The sequence below is a fragment of the Bos mutus genome, chromosome 1, assembly GCF_027580195.1.
Source record: "Bos mutus isolate GX-2022 chromosome 1, NWIPB_WYAK_1.1, whole genome shotgun sequence".
Classification (NCBI taxonomy): domain Eukaryota; kingdom Metazoa; phylum Chordata; class Mammalia; order Artiodactyla; family Bovidae; genus Bos; species Bos mutus.
Window position 1 is genome coordinate 98,758,390 of NC_091617.1, and position 23,064 is coordinate 98,781,453.

The following is a 23,064-nucleotide window of genomic DNA, read 5'->3' on the forward strand; positions in this document are numbered from 1 at the left end:
AGTTCAGTTCAGTTCAGTCACTCAGTCATGTACGACTCTTTGCTACCCCTTGAATCACAGCACACCAGGCCTTCCTATCCATCACCAACTCCCGGAGTTTGCCCAAACTCATGTCCATTGAGTCAATGATGTCATCTAACCATCTCATCCTCTGTCATCCCCTTATCCTCCTGCCTTCAATCTTTCCCAGCATCAGGATCTTTTCAAATGAGTCAGCTCTTCACATCAGGTGGCCAAAATATTGGGGTTTCAGCTTCAACATCACTCCTTCCATTGAACACCCAGGACTGATTTCCTTTAGGATGGACCGGTTGGATCTCCTTGCAGTCCAAGGGACTCTCAAGAGTCTTCTCCAACACCACGGTTTAAAAGCATCAATTTTTCGGCACTCAGCTTTCTTCACAGTCCAACTCTCACATCCATACATGACCACTGGAAGAACCATAGCCTTGACTAGATGGACTTTTGTTGGCAAAGTAATGTCTCTGCTTTTGAATATGCTATCTAGGTTGGTCATAACTTTCCTTCCAAGGAGTAAGCGTCTTTTAATTTCATGGCAGCTGTCACCTTCTGCAGTGATTTTGGAGCCCAGAAAAATAAAGTCTGACACTGTTTCCACTGTGTCCCTATCTATTTGCCATGAAGTAATGGGACAGGATGCCATGATCCGGTTTACCCCAAGCATACTCATTTCTGCAAGATTTTTGAAAAATCCTCATAACATTTTCTTGTGAATTAGATGAGATCTGCAATTGGGTAAATAACCATGTAGAAGTTGAGGCAAGCTTTGTTTATGGAAGTGTTATATTTTTCGACTTATCCTAGCTAATATTTTTCATCAGTGAGCTGGATAAAAACATAGTTATTAGATGAACCACAGCCTTCAGAAAATTAAGAAAATATCTATTTACTATTTACAGTATTCCATGGGATGTGTGGACAAATCAGGGAGGAGTTATCAATATAATATAATTAGGATTCAAAACTGTATTCTTATACTTTGAACCTAGAAAAATCCTAACTTTAGCTTACAACATCAGATTTTTGAAGGTAGAATATTAGATGTTTGCCTTGTTTATTCATGGGAATAAGATTTAGAGTTTTACTCAGTCAGGACCTCAAGGTAAGGGCGATGCATATTGGAATGGCTTATTCAGCTAATGTAAAAATAGAGTTTTTAAAGAAGTCACAGTGTCTGTAACAGTGGTTAGAACACACTTGAAATATTGGCTCAGTTCTGGGGACTCTAAGGTGTTCATGCTATATATTGGTGAGTAGAGATATACTGTCTTCTATTGATGGTACATTAAACATTGTGTAAATGTATTATTTTAAAGTGTACAACACTAGGACTTCCCTGGTGACTCAGTGGTAAAGAATCCACCTGCCAGTGCAGGAGCCACAGGAGACAAGGGTTTGATCCCTGGGTGGGGAAGCTCCCCTGGAAGAGGGAATGGCAACCCACTCCAGTAGTCTTGCCTGGAGACTGGAGGAGCCTGGCAGGCTACAGTCCATGGGGTCACAAAGAATCAGACACAACTGAAAAGCAACTTAACACACACACAATGTTTAGGACTAAAAAATACAATGTTTAGATTGGGGCAAGGGGATGAGAAAGGGAGAATAGGAGTGTAAGTAAGTATTTCTTTCAGAAGAGAGTGTTATTCGATGTACAATTAATATATGCTATATTCACACAGGCACACATGCATGCACACCCACACAAACAGCTATTATTTGGTGTTATGGAGAAAACCATAACTCAGAAACAGTCAAAGAAGGTTGTCTCTGAGATGGGGGGTGGGGGGGATGGGGACTTGGGATTGAGAGGGATGAATTGATTTAAAAAAAAAAACATTTTAATGCTATTGGATTTTACACAATGGACATATCTTATTACATTTTTTAGAAAAAGTTATCAAGGCCTGGATGACCAACCTCCCTGGAGAGAAAGTGGAAAAAAAAAAAGACGAAGTGAGAGAATCAAGAGTGGGATCTACAAATGATGCTATGATTTAGAAGGAACTGGGGGTCATCTACCCTGGACAAGAGCTGTATGAAGAGACTTATGTAGATGTAGGGAAAGAGAGTAGAAATGTAAGAGATGTAGGGAAAAGAGAAGTAGGGGAAGAGAAGGAAGGCTTTGGCTTATCATAGTGCTATAGGAATTCCTATCCCATGGGATCCCAGGATCTGCATGGGAGACTCGTGTATCTATGTATCCAAAGAAATTCTATGGAATATTGTGCTCATATATGAATATGTGCATTTAAGAGGAGGGGATGCACCATCGTTTTCAACTGATTTTTTTCCCCCAAAGGAGTATAAGATTTAAAATAGGTTAAAACTACAGGGTCACTTGCCTTATGGAGTAATAAACACTTGTGTAAAGAGGCCATCTTTTATAGATAATTTAGAAATAATTCTCACACTGGATAAAGCACACTAGTTTATTTGAAAGAAACTTTTTCTGCTCTAAGGTTCTAATATTTATATAATAAAAAGGAATAAAATACATTTATAATAAAACATTTATTGGGCACTTGCTACATATAGCTCATCATGCCAAATGCTTGACATGGACTCTCATTCAATCTTTATAGGGTCAGGTTACATAGGTACCAGGCTTCCCTGATAGCACAGTTGGTAGAGAATTGCCTGCAATGCAGGAGACTCTGGGTCGATTCCTGGGTCAGGAAGATCCACTGGAGAAGGGATAGGCTACCCACTCCAGTATTCTTGGGCTTCCCTCAGCTGGCTAGGGGGTGGCTCAGCTGGTAAAGAATCTGACTATAATGTGGGAGACCTGGGTTTGATCCCTGGATTGGGAAGATCCCTGGAGAAGGGAATGGCTACCTACTCCAGTATTCTGGCCTATAGAATTCCAAGGACTGTATAGTCCATGGGGTTGCAAAGAATCGGACATGACTGAGTGACATTCCCTTTCACTTTTCAGGTAGGTATCACATCAAAAACTCAGAGAGACAAAGAAACTTACTAGAGTTCACTCTGCAGTAAGGGACAGAGCTAAGATGACAGCTGAAGAAGTCTGGCCCTAGAACTGGCCTGAAGCCCCCTTTGGAAGGGTTTTTCCCTCTCATTCTGACTCGCCCTCACTGAAAGAATTAGTCGCTCAGTCATGTCTGACTCTTTCCAACTGTATGGACTGTAGCTCGCCAGGCTCCTCTGTCCATGGAATTCTCCAGGCAAGAATACTGGAGTAGGTAGCCATTCCTTTCTCCAGGGGATCTTCCCCACCCAGGTATTGAACCAGGGTTTCCTGCATTGCGGCCAAATTCTTTACCCTCTGAGCAGCCAGGAAAGCCTGATTCTCCCTCACTGCACTGTGTTAATTCTACTCCATGACTGACAGTGGCAACACTGGCATCTGCAGAGCTCCTCTTCCCATTTCCTTCAGTGCTTGTCCACGTGTGTGGCATTTTGGTGCCTTAATTGTCTGTGTTATCTGAACTTGATTTCCTTTAATGGACTTCCCTGGTGACTCAGACAGTAAAGAATTTTGTTTCACAAAAAATACATATATTATCTACCTAGCTAGCTATTATCTATTCTTCTATCTATATAGAGAAAGAGATTGTTTTCATTTTCTTTTGCTACTTTGACAGATAACCACAAACTCAATGGTTTGCAACAGCACACCTTTCATGTTTTGTAGGTTAGAATTGTAGCCTGGTTCTCAATGGAGTAAAATCAAGGTATTCACAGGGCTGTCTTCTTTTCTGGAGGCACTGGAGGAGAATTTGTTTCCTTGCCTTTTCCAACTCCCTTGGTTCATAGCCCCTTTTGTCCATCCTCTAAGCCAGGAACACTGGTGGTAGTTTTAATTGCTGAGTCGTGTCCGACTCTTGCGACCCCATGGACTGTAGCCTGCCAAGGCTCTTCTATCCATGGGATTCTCCAGGCAAGAATACTGCAGTGATTTGCCACTTCCTTCTCTGGGGGATCTTCCCAACCAAGGAATCAAATCCCAGTCATCTGCATTGCAGGCGGATTCTATACTGACTGAGCTACCAGGGAAGCCCTAGGCAGAGTTTATCTTACATTCTGGAACTTTAATCTCCCTGTGGTTATATTGTTGTTTAGTCACTTCAGTTCAGTTCAGTTCAGTCACTCAGTTGTGTCTGACTCTTTGTGACCCTGTGGGCTGCAGCACGACAGGCCTCCCTGTCCATCACCAACTCCCAGAGTTGACTCAAACTCATGTCCATTGAGTTGGTGATGCCATCCAACCATTTCATCCTCTGTCGTCCCCTTCTCCTCCTGCCCTCAATCTTTCCCAGAATCAGGGTCTTTTCAAATGAGTCAGTTCTTCACATCAGGTGGCCAAAGTATTTGAGTTTCAGCTTCAACATCAGTCCTTTCAATGAATATTCAGGACTGATTTCCTTTAAGGGGGACTGGTTGGATCTCCTTGCAGTCCAAGGGACTCTGAAGAGTCTTCTCCAACACCACAGTTCAAAAGCATCAATTCTTTGGTGCTCAGCCTTCTTCACAGTCCAACTCTCACATCTATACATGACTATTGGAAAAACCATAGCCTTGACTAGATGGACCTTTGTTGGCAAAGTAATGTCTCTGCTTTTTAATATGCTGTCTAGGTTGGTCATAACTTTTCTTCCAAGGAGTAAACATCTTTTTATTTTATGGTTGCAATCACCATCTGCAGTGATTTTGGAGCCCACCAAAATAAAGTCTGACACTGTTTCCTCATCTATTTGTCATGAAGTGATGGGATCAGATGCCATGATCTCAGTTTTATGAATGTTGAGCCTTAAGCCAACTTTTTCACTCTCTTCTTTCACTTTAATCAAAAGGCTCTTTAGTTCTTCTTCACTTTCTGAAATAAGGGCAGTCTGTCTGCCCTTCTCCATCAGAGGGCAGACAGACTAAAAACCACAATCACAGAAAATTAACAATCTAATCACATGGACCACAGCCTTGTCTAACTCAGTGAAACTAAGCCATGCCCGTGGGGCAACCCAAGATGGGCGGGTCATGATGGAGAGATCTGACAGAATGTGGTCCACTGGAGAAGGGAATGGCAAACCACTTCAGTATTCCTGCCTTGAGAACCCCATGGACAGTATGAAAAGGCAAAAAGATAGGACACTGAAAGATGAACTCCCCAGGTTGGTATGTGCCCAATATGCTACTGGAGATCAGTATAGAAATAACTCCAGAAAGAATGAAGAGACGGAGCCAAAGCAAAAACACCACCCAGTTGTGAATTTGATTGGTGATGGAAGCAAGGTCCAATGCTGTAAAGAGTAATATTGCAAAGGAAACTGGAATGTTAGGTCCATGAATCAAGGCAAGTTGGAAGTGATCAATCAGGAGATGGGAAGAGTGAATGTCGACATTTTAGGAATCAGTCAACTAAAATGGACTGGAAAGGGTGAATTTAACTCAGATGACCATTATATCTACTACTCTGGGCAAGAATCCCTTAGAAGAAGTGGAGTAGGCATCATGGTCAACAAAAGAGTCCAAAATGCAGTACTTGGATGCAGTCTCAAAAATTACAGAGTAATCTCTGTTCATTTCCAAGGCAAACCATTCAATATCATGGTAATCCAAGTCTATGCCCTGACCAGAAATGCTGAAGAAGCCGAAGTTGAACAGTGCTATGAAGACCTACAAGACCGTCTAGAATTAACAACAAAAAAAGATGTTCTTTTCATTATAGGGGACTGGAATGCAAAAGTAGGAGTCAAGAAACACCTGGAGTAACAGGCAAATTTGGCCTTGGGATACGGAATGAAGCAGGGCAAAGGCTAATAGAGCTCTGCCAAGAGAATGCACTGGTCATGATAAGCACCTTCTTCCAACAACACAAGAGAAGACTCTACACATGGACATCACCAGATGGTCAGCACTGAAATCAGATTGATTATATTCTTCATAGCCTAAGATTAAGAAGCTCTATACAGTCAGCAAAAACAAGACCAGGAGCTGACTGTGGTTCAGATCATGAACTCCTTATTGCCAAATTCAGACTTAAATTGAAAAAAGTAGGGAAAATCACTAGACCATTCAGGTATAATCCCTGATTATACAGTGGAAATGAGAAATAGATTTAAGGGACTAGATCTGATAGAATGCCTGATGAACTATGGACGGAGTTTCATGACATTGTATAGGAGACAGGGAGCAAGACCATCTCCAAGAAAAAGAAATGCAAAAAAGGAAAATGGCTGTCTGAGGAGGCCTTAGGAATAGCTGTGAAAAGAAGAGAAGCGAAAAGCAAAGGAGACAAGGAAAGATATACTCATTTGAATGCAGAGTTCCAAAGAATAGCAAGGAGAGATAAGAGAGCCTTCCTCAGTGATCAGTGCAAAGAAATAGAAGGAAAAAATAGAATGGGAAAGACTAGCGGTCTCTTCAAGAAAATTAAAGATACCAAGGGAACATTTCATGCAAAGATGGGCTCAACAAAGGACAGAATTGGTATGGACCTAACAGAAACAGAAGATATTAAGAAGAGGTGGCAAGAATACACAGAAGAACTGTACAAAAAAGATCTTCATGACCCAGATAATCATGATGGTGTGATCACTCACCTAGAGCCAGACATCCTGGAATGTGAACTGAAGTGGGCCTTAGGAAGCATCACTATGAACAAAGCTAGTGGAGGTGATGGAATTCCAGTTGAGTTATTTCAAATCCTCAAAGATGATGCTGTGAAAGTGCTACACTCAATATGCCAGCAAATTTGGAAAACTCAGCGGTGGCCCAGGACTGGAAAAGGTCAGTTTTCATTCCAATCCCTAAGAAAGGCAATGCCAAAGAATGCTCAAGCTACCACACAATTGCACTAATCTTATACACTAGTAAAGTAATGCTCAAAATTCTCCAAGACAGGCTTCAACAATACGTGAACCATGAACTTCCAGATGTTCAAGCTGGTTTTAGAAAAGGTAGAAGAACCAGAGATCAAATTGCCAACATCTGCTGAATCATGGAAAAAGCAATAGAGTTCCAGAAAAACATCTATTTCTGCTTTATTGACTATGCCAAAGCCTTTGACTGTGTGGATCCCAATAAACTGTGGAAAATTCTGAAAGAGATGGGAATACAAGACCACCTGACCTGCCTCCTGAGAAAACTGTATGCAGGTCAGGAAGCAACAGTTAGAACTGGACATGGAACAACAGACTGGTTCCAAATAGGAAAAGGCTGTATATTGTCACCCTGCTTATTTAACTTCTATGCAGAGTACATTATGAGACACGCTGGACTGGAGGAAGCACAAGCTAGAATCAAGGTTTCTGGGAGAACTAGCAATAACCTCAGATATTCTGATTACACCACCCTTATGGCCGAAAGTGAAGAACTAAAGATCCTCTTGATGAAAGTGAAAGAGGAGAGTGAAAAATTTCAGTCACTAAGTCATGTCTATTCTTTTGTGACCCCATGGACTATATGTCGGGCTCTTCTGTCCATGCAATTTCCCAGACTAGAATACTGGAGTGGATTGCTATTTCCATCTCCAGGGGATCTTCCTGACCCAGGGATAGAACCCACATATCCTTCATTGACAGATGGATTCTCTACCACTGAGCCACCCGGGAAGCCCTGGGATTATCCTGGACTGGTCCAAATCAACCAGGATAATCTCTCCATCTCAAAGGCCTTAATTTATGACATCTGTTTTGCCATATAAGATAGCAATTTCACATTTTCCAAGAATTAGCACATGGATATCTTTGAAGACAATTATTCTTCCTAGCACAAGCACTTAATGCAGGCATTTTTTTCTGAGGACTGAGACAAAACAAAATCCCTTCCCTAGAAGAGATTACATTTGAGGAAATACTGAAACAGAGAAGGGAAATACAAAAAATGTGTTCTATGAGATAAGGATGAACAGTTAACAGCACTATGGGGAGCCTGCCTGAGGTTGAGGGTGAGCTAGAGAAAATTTGGTTAGAAAATTAGAATAATTCTTGACATAGTCCTATGACTCTGTTACTTTTCCTGCAGGTTTTGAGACTCTGGGATATTCAGCATCAACTGTCCATCCAGAGGATCTCTTGCTTTTTCCCCAAGAGTCAGGACTTCAGGTGTCTCTTCCACTTTGATGAAGCCCACGGACGACTCTTCATCTCGTTCAATAACCAGCTAGCTTTGCTGGCAATGAAAAGTGAAGCCGGCAAGAGGGTGACAAGCCACAAGAAAGCAGTCACTTGTGTACTTTACAATTCAGTCTTGAAGCAGGTAACGATGCTTTTCTGTCACTCTCCTAACATGTGCCCACATTCAGTTCCTTAATTCAATCTGGGGACAAATATAGAAAAGGAAAGGTGGGAAAGAAATGATTTAAGCTGTGTGCTTTTCTGCAATAATGTGTATTCGGGTGGATTTGGAGAGTTATTTCATTTTCAACCAGCAACCACAGCAGCACTGATAGAGTTACTCGGAGGCAGTATTCCAGCTAAAGCAAACACAGCATGGAATGTAATTGAACTTATCTTTGTTACCCTCTAGTTTAGCTCTTGATGCCAAATGCAAGTGAACCTGGCTGTAAAATTCCCTCTTACGCACACCATCACCATCCCCCTGCATCCCTGTGGAAAAATCTGAAATATGCATGAAATGTAATTAGCAAAGATCCATTTTGCCGGCACAGTTTCGGCGAGTGGCTCGCTGTGGCAGGCCCGGAATGTATTCATAATAAAATGATTCTGTTAAATGTGCTGCCACTTGGTATGCAGCTCGAGTGTTGTTTGTCTCCCCACCACGTTAATGACGCTTTGCAGCCTTTGCTTATGGGAGCGCTCCCTGCATGTCAATGAGAAAATGGGCTGCTCTGGAGTGGAGATGCCACAGGGACCACAGCTCTTCTTAGAGGACAGGGAGGGCCAGCCTGTGGGTATTGTGGAGGGAGTGGAGCAATCCTTTTCATTGCCCTTGGAGCTTAGTCTGTGGCCATGATCACCCCAGGCCTGACAGTCACAGAACAGCAGGAGCCAAGCTGACAGCCAGCTTGTGGCCGATTAAACAATAACTCCAGCCCATCCTTCTTTCCTTTCTGCAGAAGCTTCTGCATCCACGCAGAAATGAGTAGTTCAGATGGTGTGCAACGGGAGGAAAGGCCTTTGTTAGTAATGAGTAGTGTGTCATGTCACTACTTCAAATACTCTGCTGGTTATTCTAGGAGATAAAAGTCCTTTACAAAACAATCCATTTTGAATTCCATCTGTGGGGGAAACATCCCCTAGTAAATGTTTTACTGAACTGTATGAAGGCAGCCAGTTAATTTGGCTCCCTGGTGGCCACTGAGAGATATATTTCTTTCCAGAAGAATGTTCTGCTAATGGAGATTTGCAGAGTTAAAGTGCTGAGTTTATGTGTAGATGTTATGATCCTATATTGCCTGACCATAAGATGAGCAATTTTCCATGAGGCATTCAGAAAATAGGACACAAAGAAGGTCTGGAGTCTTCCATTTGGAACATGAAGATAAAGCCAAAATAACACAAGGATATGCCAGTTATAGGCAACAACGGAATATGCACATGTGGAATATTACATGCAAAGAATCTCTGTACAAATGAGTTGGATATTGATGCCTCTTTTATTTCTGAGATCAAAAGTATAAATAATTAAATGCAATGTTAAAGTGTATATAAAGTACATAGAGTTGTGTATCATCAGAAATGTTTCCTATTATCAGCTAAACTATGGAGAAACACTTTAACATTGTGTAACATTTATAATTGCAAAAAATATATATTGCAATCAAGTACAAAGGAAACAATATCACCCACAGACCCATAAGCTAGTGATAACTGATCATTTCTAAGTAGTTAGATAAAACAAATGAAACTGTTTTGAACAAGTGTCAGGTGCCAGGAACGAGGGATCAAAGATTCACATACCACAAAGTTTCTTTACCCTCATAGTTCAAGGAGATTTAGATACAGAGAATCTTCCCAGAGCTCACTGCTGGGCAGGTGCTCATTACAGGATTGTGGGGTGATATCAGGGGACCAGACACATGACTCACTCACAAAGAAACAATGGAATAGAGTAAAATGAAGAGAGGAAAAAGCAAAGTGCTATCCTTGGAAAGAGGACCATTCTGCCTAGGGCTGAGTGGGTGACAGTTTAGCAGAGCCCTGAAATCTCCAGTGGGAACCTCTGAAAGGAGAGAATGAAGTAGCTTCAGACAGATGGTACAACATGGCCGCCTGTTTAAGCACAAACAATGCATTTTTTTTTCAGGGAGAGGGTTTATTCTGATGTGACTAGTTTGTGGGTACTTAGCAAATACTGGGAGACTTGAGACAGTGGAGGGAGCTTAGAGTCAGGTTGTGAATGCCATTCACTCAATGAACCAAGGTCTAGTCTTGGAAAAATACAGACTTGAGGTTAGAACAGCAATTCTCACAGTGTGATCTCAGATTTCTGGGGAAGTCAGACCCTTTCAAAGGGTCAAAACTATTTTCATCATAATATTCATCTATTGTCCACTTTTTCCACTCTCATTGTTTTATGAGTGCACAGTGGTGTTTCCTAGAGGCTATGTGATGATTGATGGCACAATGCGCTTTTGTATTTATGTGTTTTAACGATTTCTCAGTTTAAACTTCTAATATGGTAAATAAATATATGTGTTTATCTGTTTTTGTCTTTATCTCTATCTCTGTCTCCCAGATAAATAGAAGCTATTTGGATTCTTCTGTACTTTTTAATAGTGTAAAATCAAAAGATCAACGTTTTGAGAACGCAGAGAGAAAAGAGTTCAAATGTTTGGCAGACTACGTCCTGTGTCTAAGCTTCGGTTTATTGATTTTCACCAGTGTGTGGCTGCGTGTTGGGGGCAGGCATAGACATGATGATGGTAGCAATGGCTGTCTCTGCAGCATCGCCCTGCTGTGTCCTGCTTCTCAGAGGTAGTTCTTCTTCCTCCCAGGCAGTCAGCCCAGGCAAGTCTCCCTGGTCCCCCCAAACCTCTCAGGTTGAAGGGTGATGCTTTTAATACACCTCTTCCTTATTTACATCTTGATATTTCTTACTCTTTATTTTACCCATGTGACATATGAAAGCAGAAGTTGGAAACAGTTAGAAAGGCAGAGGGACCCCTGAATAGGGCTTTGTCTCTGGCTCCGTGAGATGAGGAAGTGGTTTTTCCTGCTCCTCCTCTTCTCTGCCACTGCAGTTCTTGCTGGTTAACATTCAGTTCTGGCACTCCTCTCTGGTCCTCTCTGCATCTGATGTCTCCAGGAACATCTTCTGCCACACCTCTCTCCCTTGCATTTCTAGTTGTTATCCAGCTAAACAGTTACCTAAATTCTCACTTTCTCTCCTCCCATGTTTGATAAAAGGGAAAGATTCTTGTCTTTCACTTTCGTATTTTCCTACAACTCCCAACACTCTTCTGAACAGCAACAAATGCTCAATTCTAGATTTGGTTGATTGTTGCTATTTCTAAATCTAAGTTCAAAAGGAACCCATGCTTTTTCAGTCTGCTGGTGCTCTTAGGTTATTTGGTTTGGTGTCTTTTTGAAATACTTTCCTTTTATCTGAATCAAATGAAAACATGACAACATGTTGTCATTTCAGCACTTTGCTACACCTTATTATTATTTCATTCTATTTGGTCATCAATGAGAACTTCCCATTATTCCTATATGAAAGTGACATGGCATATTTCTGTGACTCATCTTCCTGCCTTTTGGTACCTTCACATCCTAATCTAAGAAAGTGATGTTAAGCCACACAGAGACTTTGAAAATGGACTGTGAGCTTTATTTCACTCAGCAAAGCTTACCCTCTCAGCTAGTGGCAGAACAAGTTGGGACAGGATGAGGGAGTCCTTGGAATGCACAATTTTGAAAGAATCAAAGTCACACAATATCCTGGAGGTAGTTCTAATGAACTGTCTGCATAGAATTCTTAAGTGAAGCTTTTCTTAAAAACCCACGATTGTTGGGGCACTTTAAAAATGTGTTTGTAGATATCATATAAACTGAAAAAGAGAAAATTTCTGACTTATCCTAATGATGTGCTTTTGTAAAACAGGTGATGTTTCAGTGCTTTTTACATCTGGACATAGTTAGGCTAAATGTAAATAGGCATTATCAAATCTTGACAGTGATATTCACTATTTTTCCCATTGAAATAATTTACTTTTTGTAAAACAATACTTTCTTATTACAAGAAATTAAAATAATGCTGTAAAGTTCAAATAAGGAACTAAATATTGCTGAAATATCATCAACATGTTCTAAATACCTCTCTGTGCATAGACTATTTCACCTGAATATGGTTCTATAACCTACATTTTACCCTATGACATATTGGAATTAATTCCTTGTTTCTAATGTAGATCTCCTTCATCATTTAAAAAAAGCAGCACAGAGTCCCACTGTATGTGTATCATAATTTACTGATGCATTTGCCTTAATGAGCATTTTGCTATTATGAATTTCTTTATGCATAAATATATTCACACTCATGACTTTATCTCTCTAAGGCAAAATCTTAAGAATGAATTTCAAAGTTAAAATATATGTATATGAGATAATTTGGTACACAAATTGCCTCCTGAATCTTACTATGTTACCCAATCTTTAAGAGTAAACACATTATTCATATAAAGAGACATGTCAGACAGCAAATGCCTGGCAGCCTCTGGCAGGACTCCTACGATCTCTGACATTGTTCCTGTTATTCACCAGGAAATGTTGTCTTTGAAAATTTGAAGATTAGACCTTCTTTACTTTACTCAGAGTAGTGTCTGTTTCTTGAGGACCAACTCTTACAAGAAACATGATGTCAATCATTCATTTAAAATGGGGTTAAGGTATAATTTTTTAGTGACAGTGCATCTCCTGTCCTCTTTTCTGCATGCGATTTTGGGGGAATTGTGATGTTTGAGAGTCTAACCAATTCAATACATAGTTCCTATGGGAATTGTAAAATCTGAGTAGAGGGAAGTGGACAAGCTTGAGGGAAATTTATCTCCACTTTACAAGACATTATGCCTCTTTGTGCTTGTATTTAGGGCAAAATCAATGAGTTTCTCCTTGATAAGTAGATAAACACAGATGAAAACTTTCTCCTTGCCTGCTTACTGCTGGGCTCCAAGTGACTTGTGTTAATGTGGCTTTTCTTCACTGGTCAGATTAAGGTTGTACTTGGTTACATGTCAATACTGAGGCTATGAGCTCTGGTCACTTGTTGAAGACATGGGAAATGCCTTAGTGTTAAGGGTAGAACTCCCCTGGTGTTCCAGTGGTTAAGACTTCATGCTTCCACTGTAGGGGACCCAGGTTCGATCCCTGGTTGGGGAACTAATATTCTGCTTGCCAACATATATACACACTTACATGCGTGTGTGTGTACATATACATACATGTTTATTTAAAAGTGATTGCTTGGAAGGAATACCACATTTCAGTGTTACAAAACTCAAAAAGACAAAGGGTATACAGTAAAAATTTCCTTTTATCACTGTTTCTATCTACCAGTTTCCTTTGCTTGTAAGCAACTAGTTCATGAGATCCATGAGCACCCTTTAAGAGCTGTTGTATTCGTACACAAGTAAATACATATTTGTTGTAAAAAATATGTATACTCACTTTTAAATAGATGTGTATAATAATTCTTAATATTTAAGAATGTTAATTATGTGGTTTTACAAAACAGTCGTATGTTATATGCACAGCAACACTGCTCTGTACTTTGATTTTCCACCCAACAATACAGCCTAATGATCATTTTATTTATCTCATTACCCAGAATATCCTCTTTCTTTTTGACAGCTGCATGGTATTCTATTTAATGTGAGTGGCAAATGTTGAAAAGTAGAGACATTACTTTGCCAACAAAAGTCTGTCTGGCCAAAGCTATGGTTTTTCCAGTAGTCATGTATGGATGTGAGAGTTGGACTATAAAGAAAGCTGAGTGCTAAAAAATTGATGCTTTTGAACTGTGGTGTTGGAGAAGACTCTTGAGAGTCCCTTGGACTGCAAGGAGATTCAACCAGTCCATCCTAAAGGAAATCAGTCCTGAATACTCATTGGAAAGACTGATGCTGAAGCTGAAACTCCAATACTTTGGCTACCTAATGTGAAGAATTGACTCATTTGAAAAGACCCTGATGGTGGGAAAGATTGAAGGCGGGAGGAGAAGGGAAGACAGAGGATGAGATGGGTGGATGACAGCACCGACTCGATGAACATGAGTTTAAGTAAGATCTGGGGGTTGGTGATGGAGAGGGAAGCCTGGTGTGCTGCAATCCACGGTTTGCAAAAAGTTGGACATGACTGAGTGACTGAACTGAACTGATGGGACCAGATGCCATGATCTTTGTTCTTTGAGTGTTGAGTTTTAAGCCAGCTTTTTCACCCTTACTTTCATCAAGAGGTTCTTTAGTTCCTCTTCGCTTTCTGCCATAAGGGTGGTGTCATCTGTATATCTGAGGTTATTGATATTTCTCCCAGCAATCTTGATTTCAGCTTGTGTGTCATCCAGTCTGACATTTTGCATGGTGTACTCTGCAAGTGAGTTAAATACGCAGGATGACAATATACAGCCTTGATGTACTCCTTTCCCAATTTGGAACCAGTCTGTTGTTCCATGGATGTTCCAGTTCTAACTGTTGCTTGTTGGTTTGCATACAGGTTTTTCAGGAGGTAGGTAAGGGGGTCTGGTATTCCCGTCTCTTTAAGAATTTTCCACAGTCTGTTGTGATCCACACAGTCAAAGACTTTAGTGTTGTCAGTGAAGCAAATGTTTTTCTTGAATTCTCTTGCTTTTTCTATGATCCATTTGATGTTGCCAATTTGATCTCTGGTTCCTTTGCCTTTTCTAAATCCAGCTTGAACATCTGGAATTTTTTGGCTCACTGTTGAAGCTTAACTTGGAGAATTTTGAGCATTACTTTGCTAGCGTGTGAGATGAGTGCAATTGTGCAGTAGTTTGAACATTGTTTGACATTGTCTGTCTTTGGGATTAGAATGAAGACTGACCTTTTCCAGTCCTGGGCTACTGCTGAATTTTCCCAATTGCTGGCATGTTGAGTGCAGCCCTTTAACAGCATCATCTTTTAGGATTTGAAATAGCTCAACTGGAATTCCATCACCTCAACTAGCTTTGTTGTAGTGATGCTTCCTAATGCCCACCTGAGTTCACACTTCAGGATGTCTGGCTCTAGGTGAGTAATCACACCATCGTGATTATCTGAGTCATGAAGATCATTTTTGTATAGTTCTTCTGTGTATTCTTGCCATCTCCTCTTAATGTCATCTGCTTCTGTTAGGTCCATACTGTTTCTTTCCTTTATTGTGCCCATGTTTGCATGAAATGTTTCTCTGGAATCTCCAATTTTTTTGGAGAGATCTCTAGTCTTTCCCGTTCTGTTGTTTTCCTGTATTTCTTTGCACTGATCACTGAGGAAGGCTTTCTTATCTCTCTTTGCTATTCTTTGGAACTCTGCATTCAGATGCATCTAGCCTTCCTTTTCTCCTTTGTCTTTCACTTCTTTTCTCAGCTATTTGTAAGGCCTCCTCAGGCAGCCATTTTGCCTTTTTTTTTCATTTATTTTTCTTGGGGATGTTCTGATCACAGCCTTGTGTACATTGTTACTAAACTCTGTCCTTACTTCTTCAGTACTCTGTCTATCAGATCTACTCCCTTGAATCTATTTGTTACTTCCACTGAATAATTGTAAGGGATTTGATTTAGGTTTACTTGAATGGCCTAATGGTTTTCCCTTTTTTCTTCAATTTAAGTCTGAATTTTGCAATAAGGAGTTCATGATCTGAGCCACAGTCAGCTCCTGGTCTTGTTTTGCTGACTGTATACAGCTTCTCCATCTTTGGCTGCAAAGAATATAATCAATCTGATTTCGGTGTTGACCATCTGGTGATGTCCACGTGTAGAGTTGTCTCCTGTGTTGTTGGAAGACTGTGTTTGCTGTGATGTGTGCTTTCTCTTGGCAAAACTCTGTTAGCCTTTGCCCTGCTTCATTTTGTATTCCAAGGCCAAACTTGCCTGTTACTCCTGGTATCTCTTGACTTCCTACTTTCTCATTCCAGTCCCCTATGATGAAAAGGACATCTTTTTTTTTTTTTTTTTTTGGTGTTAATTCTAGAAGGTCTTGTAGGTCTTCATAGAACCGTTCAGCTTCTTAAGCATCAGTAGTTGATGCATAGACCTGGATCACTATGATATTGAATGGTTTACCTTTGAAACAAACAGAGATCATTTTGTCATTTTTGAGATTGGATCCACGTACTGCATTTCAGACTCTTTTGTTGACTATGAGGGTACTCCATTTCTTCTAAGGGGTTCTTACCCACAACAGTAGATGTAATGGTGATCTGAATTAAATTCACCCATTCTGGTGAATGATATGATTATATTGCATTAATTTTATGATAATATTGCATTGATATGATAGTTTGCATTAATATTCAGAAGTTGAACCAATCAAATGCTTCTTACATTTTGTTGGATTTGAAATTATTTTGTTGAGTACTTTTGTCACTATGTTCATGAGGATATAGATACTTTTCTCTACTTGTATGTCTTTGTCTGATTTTGGTAATGCTGGTCTCATAAAATGAGCTTGGAAGTATTTCCTCTGCTTCTTTTCCCTGAATAAGATTGTATAGAGTTGGCATAATTCCTTCCTTAAGTGTTTGGTAAAACTCAACATCTGCTGCTTTCTGTTTTGGAAGACTATTAGCTATTGATATAATTTATTTAATATTCGGTGAACTCCGGGAGTTGGTGATGGACAGGGAGGCCTGGCGTGCTGCGATTCATGGGGTCGCAAAGAGTCGGACACGACTGAGCAACTGAACTGAACTGATAGGCCTATTCAGACTCCTTCTTATGTGAGTTTGGACAGATTATGTCATTCAACAAATTAGCCCATTTTATCTAGGTTATCAACTTTGTAAGCACAGAATTGTTTAGCATACCTCTATAATCTCTTTAATGTGTATGGGGTCTTGGGTGATGTTCTCTCTCTGATTTCTGATGTTGGCAATGTGCATCTTTTGTCATGTTTTTTTTTTTTTTTAGTTAGCCTCGATATATCATCAAATTTTAAAATTTTTTCTAAGAACAAGCTTTTGGTTTCATTAATTTTAATGATTTTTTATTTTTAATTTCATTGATTTCTATTCTAATTTTATTTTTCTTTTCTCCTGCTTATTTATATTGTATTAACTCTTTTTTTCCCTACTTTTGTGAAGTAGAATTTTAGATGATTGATTTTAGATCTTTCCCCCGCCCAATACATGTATGTAGTGCCATAATTTTTCTTCAAAGCACTGCTTTCTCTGACCTGGGACTTAGAAGAAAATCTCATAAATTTTGATAAGGTATATTTTCATTTTCATTTAGTTAAAAATATTTTAAAATTTCTATTGATGTTTCTTCTTTAATCCATGCTTTATTTGAAATATGTTGTTTAGTCTCCAAGTGTTTGGGGGTTTTCCAGTTATCTTTCTGTATACGTTCTAAGTTTAATTTTATTGTGATCTACGATCAGACACTGTATGATTTTTATTCTTTTAAATTTGTTAAGGGGTGTTTTATGACCCCAAATGTGTTCTATCTTGGTGAATTTTCCATGAGCACTTGAGAAAAATGTGTGTTTTGCTGCTGTTGGGTGAGGTGGTCCATAGATGTCAATTATATTCAGTTGATTGATGGTGTTGTTGAGTTCAACTACATCTTTACTGGTTTTTTGCCTAGAATGGTTCTTTCCATTTCTGATAGAGGGATGCTGAAGTCTCCTACTATAACAGTGGGTTCATGTATTTCTCCTTGTAATTCTACAAGTTTAGCCTCACATAGTTTGACAAAGGTTTTAGTCATATACACGTTGGTGATTGTTATGTTTTATTGGAAAATTAACCTTTGTCCTTATGAAATGCCCTGCTTTATTCTTAATAACTTTCCCTGCTCTGAAGCCTGAACATGAAGTGAAAGTCATTCAGTCGTGTCTGACTCTTTGAGACCCCATGAACTGTAACCCATCAGGCTCCTCTGTCCATGGTATTTCACAGGCAAGAATACTGGAGCGGGTTGCTGTTTCCTCCTCCAGGGCATCTTCCCAACCCAAGACTGAACCCCAGACTCTTGCATTGCAGGCAGATTCTTTACCATCTGAGCCACCAGGGAAGCCCAGTTCAGAGCCTTCAGAGGACAAAGGCTCTGAAGTCTGATTTTTCTGAAATTAATACAACTACTTCTGCTTTATTTTGCTTAATGTGAGCAGGAGATACCTTTCTTTATCCTGATCTGTAACCTCAAAATAATACTTGTAAACTTGTGGGAGAGCTCCCTATGACCAGCTACTCAGAATTTTTGACTCTCAGACTTGTCCACTTTGAGCTTCCAGCAATCCATCAGTTACAGTTCTGATTTTCTTCTCTCAGCTTCCTTCCCCAGGGAGTTTTTGGTTCATGAGTTTCTGCTCTGGTAGGTTGTGATTTTCTCGATCTGCTTGTTGGTCTCTCCAATTTGGAGAGCAAAGATCTGCCCTATAATCTCGCTTCTTGGAGTGGTCTAAGAAGAGTTGTTGATGTTTCAGTTTGTCCAGCTTTTTACTCATTGTTAGGATGGAATAAAAACTTCCAAGCATGTGGCATCAGGACCTGCAAGTCCAATGCAATCTCAACTATTTTTGGAAGTAGTTTTTTTTCTCAGCAATTTTTCAGAAGGAAGGAGGTGGTGAGGTTTTAGACTCAGAGTTTTCCAATGATTTCTACTGAGCAAGTAATTTAATTTCTTTAAGCAAAGTTTTATTATCTATAAAATAAGAATTTATAATACCTCCCGTGTAGATTTTCTTTAAAGGACAAAGGCTATTGTGTATAAAGATACACAGAACAAAGCAGGAGTAAAAGCTAAATAAAGACTAGCCAAAAAGGGGAAGTGATGCTTTTCTGACTTCATACCCTAATCCCTGTGTGTGCCTGGTCGTTTGGGGAGTATTTTGAACACCTGAATAATGAGCACAGATGGTCCCAGCCCATGGCCCGTCTCCTGATTTACATTGCTTAAGCCTTGCTGGCCTCCTTGCTAGTCCTTGAACATGTTAAAGACACTGTCTCGGGGCTCTTGCATTGCTGTTTACTTTGCCTGGAACTCTCTTCACCCAGGTATCTATATGGCTCCCTCCTTCACTTTAGTCATATCTTTCTTCAAATAATTCCTCAGGGAAACCTCCCTGAGCCTCCCAAGTTTGTACCCACTCCCAGTGATCTCTGCCTTCTTCTTGGTTATAGTTTTCTCCATAATGTTTTTCACTGTGAAATATTGTGTGTGTATGTGTGTGTGTGTGTGGGCACATGTGTGTGTATGTATGCATGCCTTTTTTGTCTTTCAGTTGCATTGCTTCCAATCTTCCTCCACTAAATATAAGGGCAGGAGTTCTTCACTGTTGAATCACCAGTGCCTAGACCTTGTGCCTTGCATACTGTTGTTATTGTTTACTCACTAAGTTGCATCTCTTTTGTGACCCCATAGACTGTAGCCCATAGACAGAGGAGCCTGGCAGGCTACAGTCCATGGGGTCACAAGAGTAGGACACTACTTAGCGACTAAACTACCACCATCAGACAAGAATATTGGAGTGGGCTGCCATTTCCTTCTCCAGGAGATCTTCCTGACCTAGGGATCAAACCTGCATCTCCTGCATTGGCAGGACGATTCTTTACTACTGAGCCACCAGAGAAGCCCTTGCATATTGTAGGGGTTCAGTAAACTCAAGGAATGAATCTAAAAAGTCCAATTATAAATTCATCTAGAAAGAGGTGATACCTGACAAATAAGATTTATAAATGGAGAATGACGTCCTTAAAATATTTGCATTCTTTGTCTGTACCAGTCCTCTGAGATATTATTATTCTTCTCACCTCACTACTTACTGAGTTGTAACTTCTAGAGATTTGATGCAAAACAGAAATAAAAGAGGTAACCTGCTTTATATTATGGAACTATAAACAGCACTGACTTAAAAAAAAATAAAATTATGAACAGCAATTCAATCAAATGTCCTGATCCCTTGGTAGGCAAGCAACACCCGCCACTGCAATTCTGTAATTTTTGATTCTTCTTGCCTAGACCTAGAAATTGAGATGCATGTAAAATAGAATAGAAGTGCTTATTGTTGTTGAAATAGCAAGAAGACATTCAGGGGGCATGGATAGCGCCTCCCATCTCTTACAATTTTCTGATTGACTGTGACAGCTTCAGATGAAAGAGACAAAAAGACCTCTATATTCCTAAACAGTGATTAACTCAGGTACATAAGGTGGAGCATTTCTCCATCTGAATGATTTGCTCACAAGGTCCATTTGCACTGAAGTGTAGTTATTAAGACCATGCTATTTTCTGCTCTGCAGATGCCAAAGCTCGGTCCTCAACGGTTAAGATCTCATCTGATGAGAAGCAGTCAGGAGTAAACTGAAAACTTAAAGGGACTTGATATCATCAAAATGTGGCATCTAAATGTGATGCCAATACTTATTTCTGGGTTTTATCACTGATAAAAACATTTTGCTACAAATACCATCTTCACAGTCTGATAGTCAAACCTCTTCATCTGCCAAGTGATGTGAAACACGCTTCTCTCTCACTAGACTTTGAATATCTTTTCACTTGTCTTGTTATTCTTGTATTCTGATATTGTCATAGTGAGAGTAGATTCTGGTTAATACTGGGTGTGTGTTTGTGACATAGTCAGTCCTTATATTTCAACACATGGTTTTCCTGAAGACTGCGCCTTAAGGCAGATTGCCATAGAATGAAATCTGACTGGCTGTACGCTGTTGTCATTATTGATTCAGATTTCATGAGAAATTGTGAAATGAGTAGAGAAAGGTGCTGAAAAGTGATGAATGGTATGTTGGGGCTCAGCCAGTTAAGGCAGAGGAAGGGGAGTATAAAGCAGCAAAAAGCGAAGGTTCTTAACTCCTGATTAAACATCTGCATTAGATAAAAGCAGTGGGTGGATGATGAGATGCTTTGCAATATGAACGAGACCAGTCTTGAACAAGAAAGCACATCTTTCTTTGAACATAGTTTACTTTCTTTTTCTTTTTTATTGTTTCTGTCAAAGGATATTTTTTAGTGCTGAAATGCTTAGCATATAATAGATCAATGAATATTTTTGAATAGATGGTTCCCAGGTGGCTCAGTGGTATAGTATCTGCCTATCAAACAGAAGATGCAAGTTCTATCCCTGGGTTGGGAAGATCCCTTGAAGTAGGAAATGACAACCCACTCCAGTATTCTTGCCTGAGAAATCCTATGGAGAGTGGAGCCTGGTGGGTTGCAGCCCATGGGGTCTCAAAAGAGTCAGATATGACTTAGCAACTAAACAACAACAAAAAATTCCATAACCTTTCTTCAAAGATCACTATCAAAAATTTCCCTTGAGGGGACATAAATAGTATACCTAAGGCTGATTCATGTTGATGTTTAACAGAAAATAACAAAATTCTATAAAGCAATTATCCATCAACTAAAAATATATATAAATTAAAAAAAAGAATAAGGGCAATTAATTAAACATTTTTTCACTCGTTTGGAGTATTATGTTTTCATGACTTTGTCTTTAATGAATACAATCCAAAGTCTTAAGCAATTATGTGCAAAATCTTGTGACATAATTTTAAATATCAAGGTTCATCTAAAAGGCTGGTTTCTCAAATGTGACTGTCTGCATTCATTCTCATGGCTGGAAGAAACCAAGTCATTAAATATTTTTATTAAATTGGTTTGGATATGAAAAGTGACATGAATTCAAATAAGAGGTCAGGTTATTAAGCTTAAATGGAATAGTAATACTAGATAACTTTTATGAAGTATTTATTGTATGCTATATACTGCACTAAGTGCTTTACAAGTATCTGCTTACTTAAACCTCTTAAAAATGGTTTGAGGGATAACTATGAATCTCTTTGGTTTATAGGTGAGGAAACTGAAGCTTATAGAGATTAAGTAATGAATCCAAGTTTAGACACTGACATTTAAACTCAAACATACTGGCTCCAGGCCCAGTACTTAACCACCATGCATATTGCACAAACAAAAGCGGATAGAAACACAGTTACACGGAATGATAACTAAAGTGTTACGTCATATTATTATGAAGATCCAGGTCATTTGCTCTAGAAGTTACACTCTAGGGTATGTGGCAGCCTGGATGGGAAGGTAGTTTGGGGGAGGATGGATACATGTTTATGTATGATTGAGTCCCTTCACTATGCACCTGAAATTGTCACATGATTGCTAATCAGCTAAATACCCTGATACAAAATAAGGTTAAAAAAAAAAAAAAAGAGTTTGTATAAATTGGGTAAGTATGGATGTTCAGTTCAGTTCAGTTGCTCAGTCATGTCCAACTCTTTCTGACCCCATGAATTGCAGCACGCCAGGCCTCCCTGTCCATCACCAACTCCCGGAGTTCACCCAAACTCATGTCCATTGTGTCGGTGATGCCATCCAGCCATCTCATCCTCTGTCGTCCCCTTCTCCTCCTGCCCCCAATCCCTGCCAGCATCAGAGTCTTTTCCAAAGAGTCAGCTGTTCGCATAAGGTGGCCAAAGTATTGGAGTTTCAGCTTTAGCATCAGTCCCTCCAATTAACACCCAGGACTGGTCTCCTTTAGGATGGACTGGTTGGATCTCCTTGCAGTCCAAGGGACTCTCAAGAGTCGTCTCCAACACCACAGTTCAAAAGCATCAATTCTTCAAAAGCATCAGTTCTAATGAGGTGGATGAAACTGCAGCCTATTATACAGAGTGAAGTAAGCCAGAAGGAAAAACATAAATACAGTATACTAACGCATATATATGGAATTTAGAAGAATGGTAATGATAACCCTGTATACGAGACAGCAAAAGAGACACTGATGTATGGAGCAGTCTTATGGACTCTGTGGGAGAGGGAGAGGGTGGGAAGATTTGGGAGAATGGCATTGAAACACGTGAAATGTCATGTATGAAACAAGATGCCAGTCCAGGTTCAGTGCACGATGCTGGATGCTTGGGGCTGGTGCGCTGG

General features: G+C 39.8%; 1 protein-coding gene across 2 annotated transcripts in view; it reads left to right on the top strand.

Moving 5' to 3' along the window:
- WDR49 (WD repeat domain 49) overlaps positions 1–23,064 on the top strand; it is a 169,179-nt gene that overhangs the window by 74,397 nt on the left and 71,718 nt on the right. For both annotated transcript variants that reach the window (XM_070373695.1, XM_070373701.1), the window contains one exon: positions 8,005–8,238. In XM_070373695.1, the coding sequence (XP_070229796.1) occupies positions 8,005–8,238 (234 nt within the window). The remainder of the gene's footprint in view (positions 1–8,004; positions 8,239–23,064) is intronic.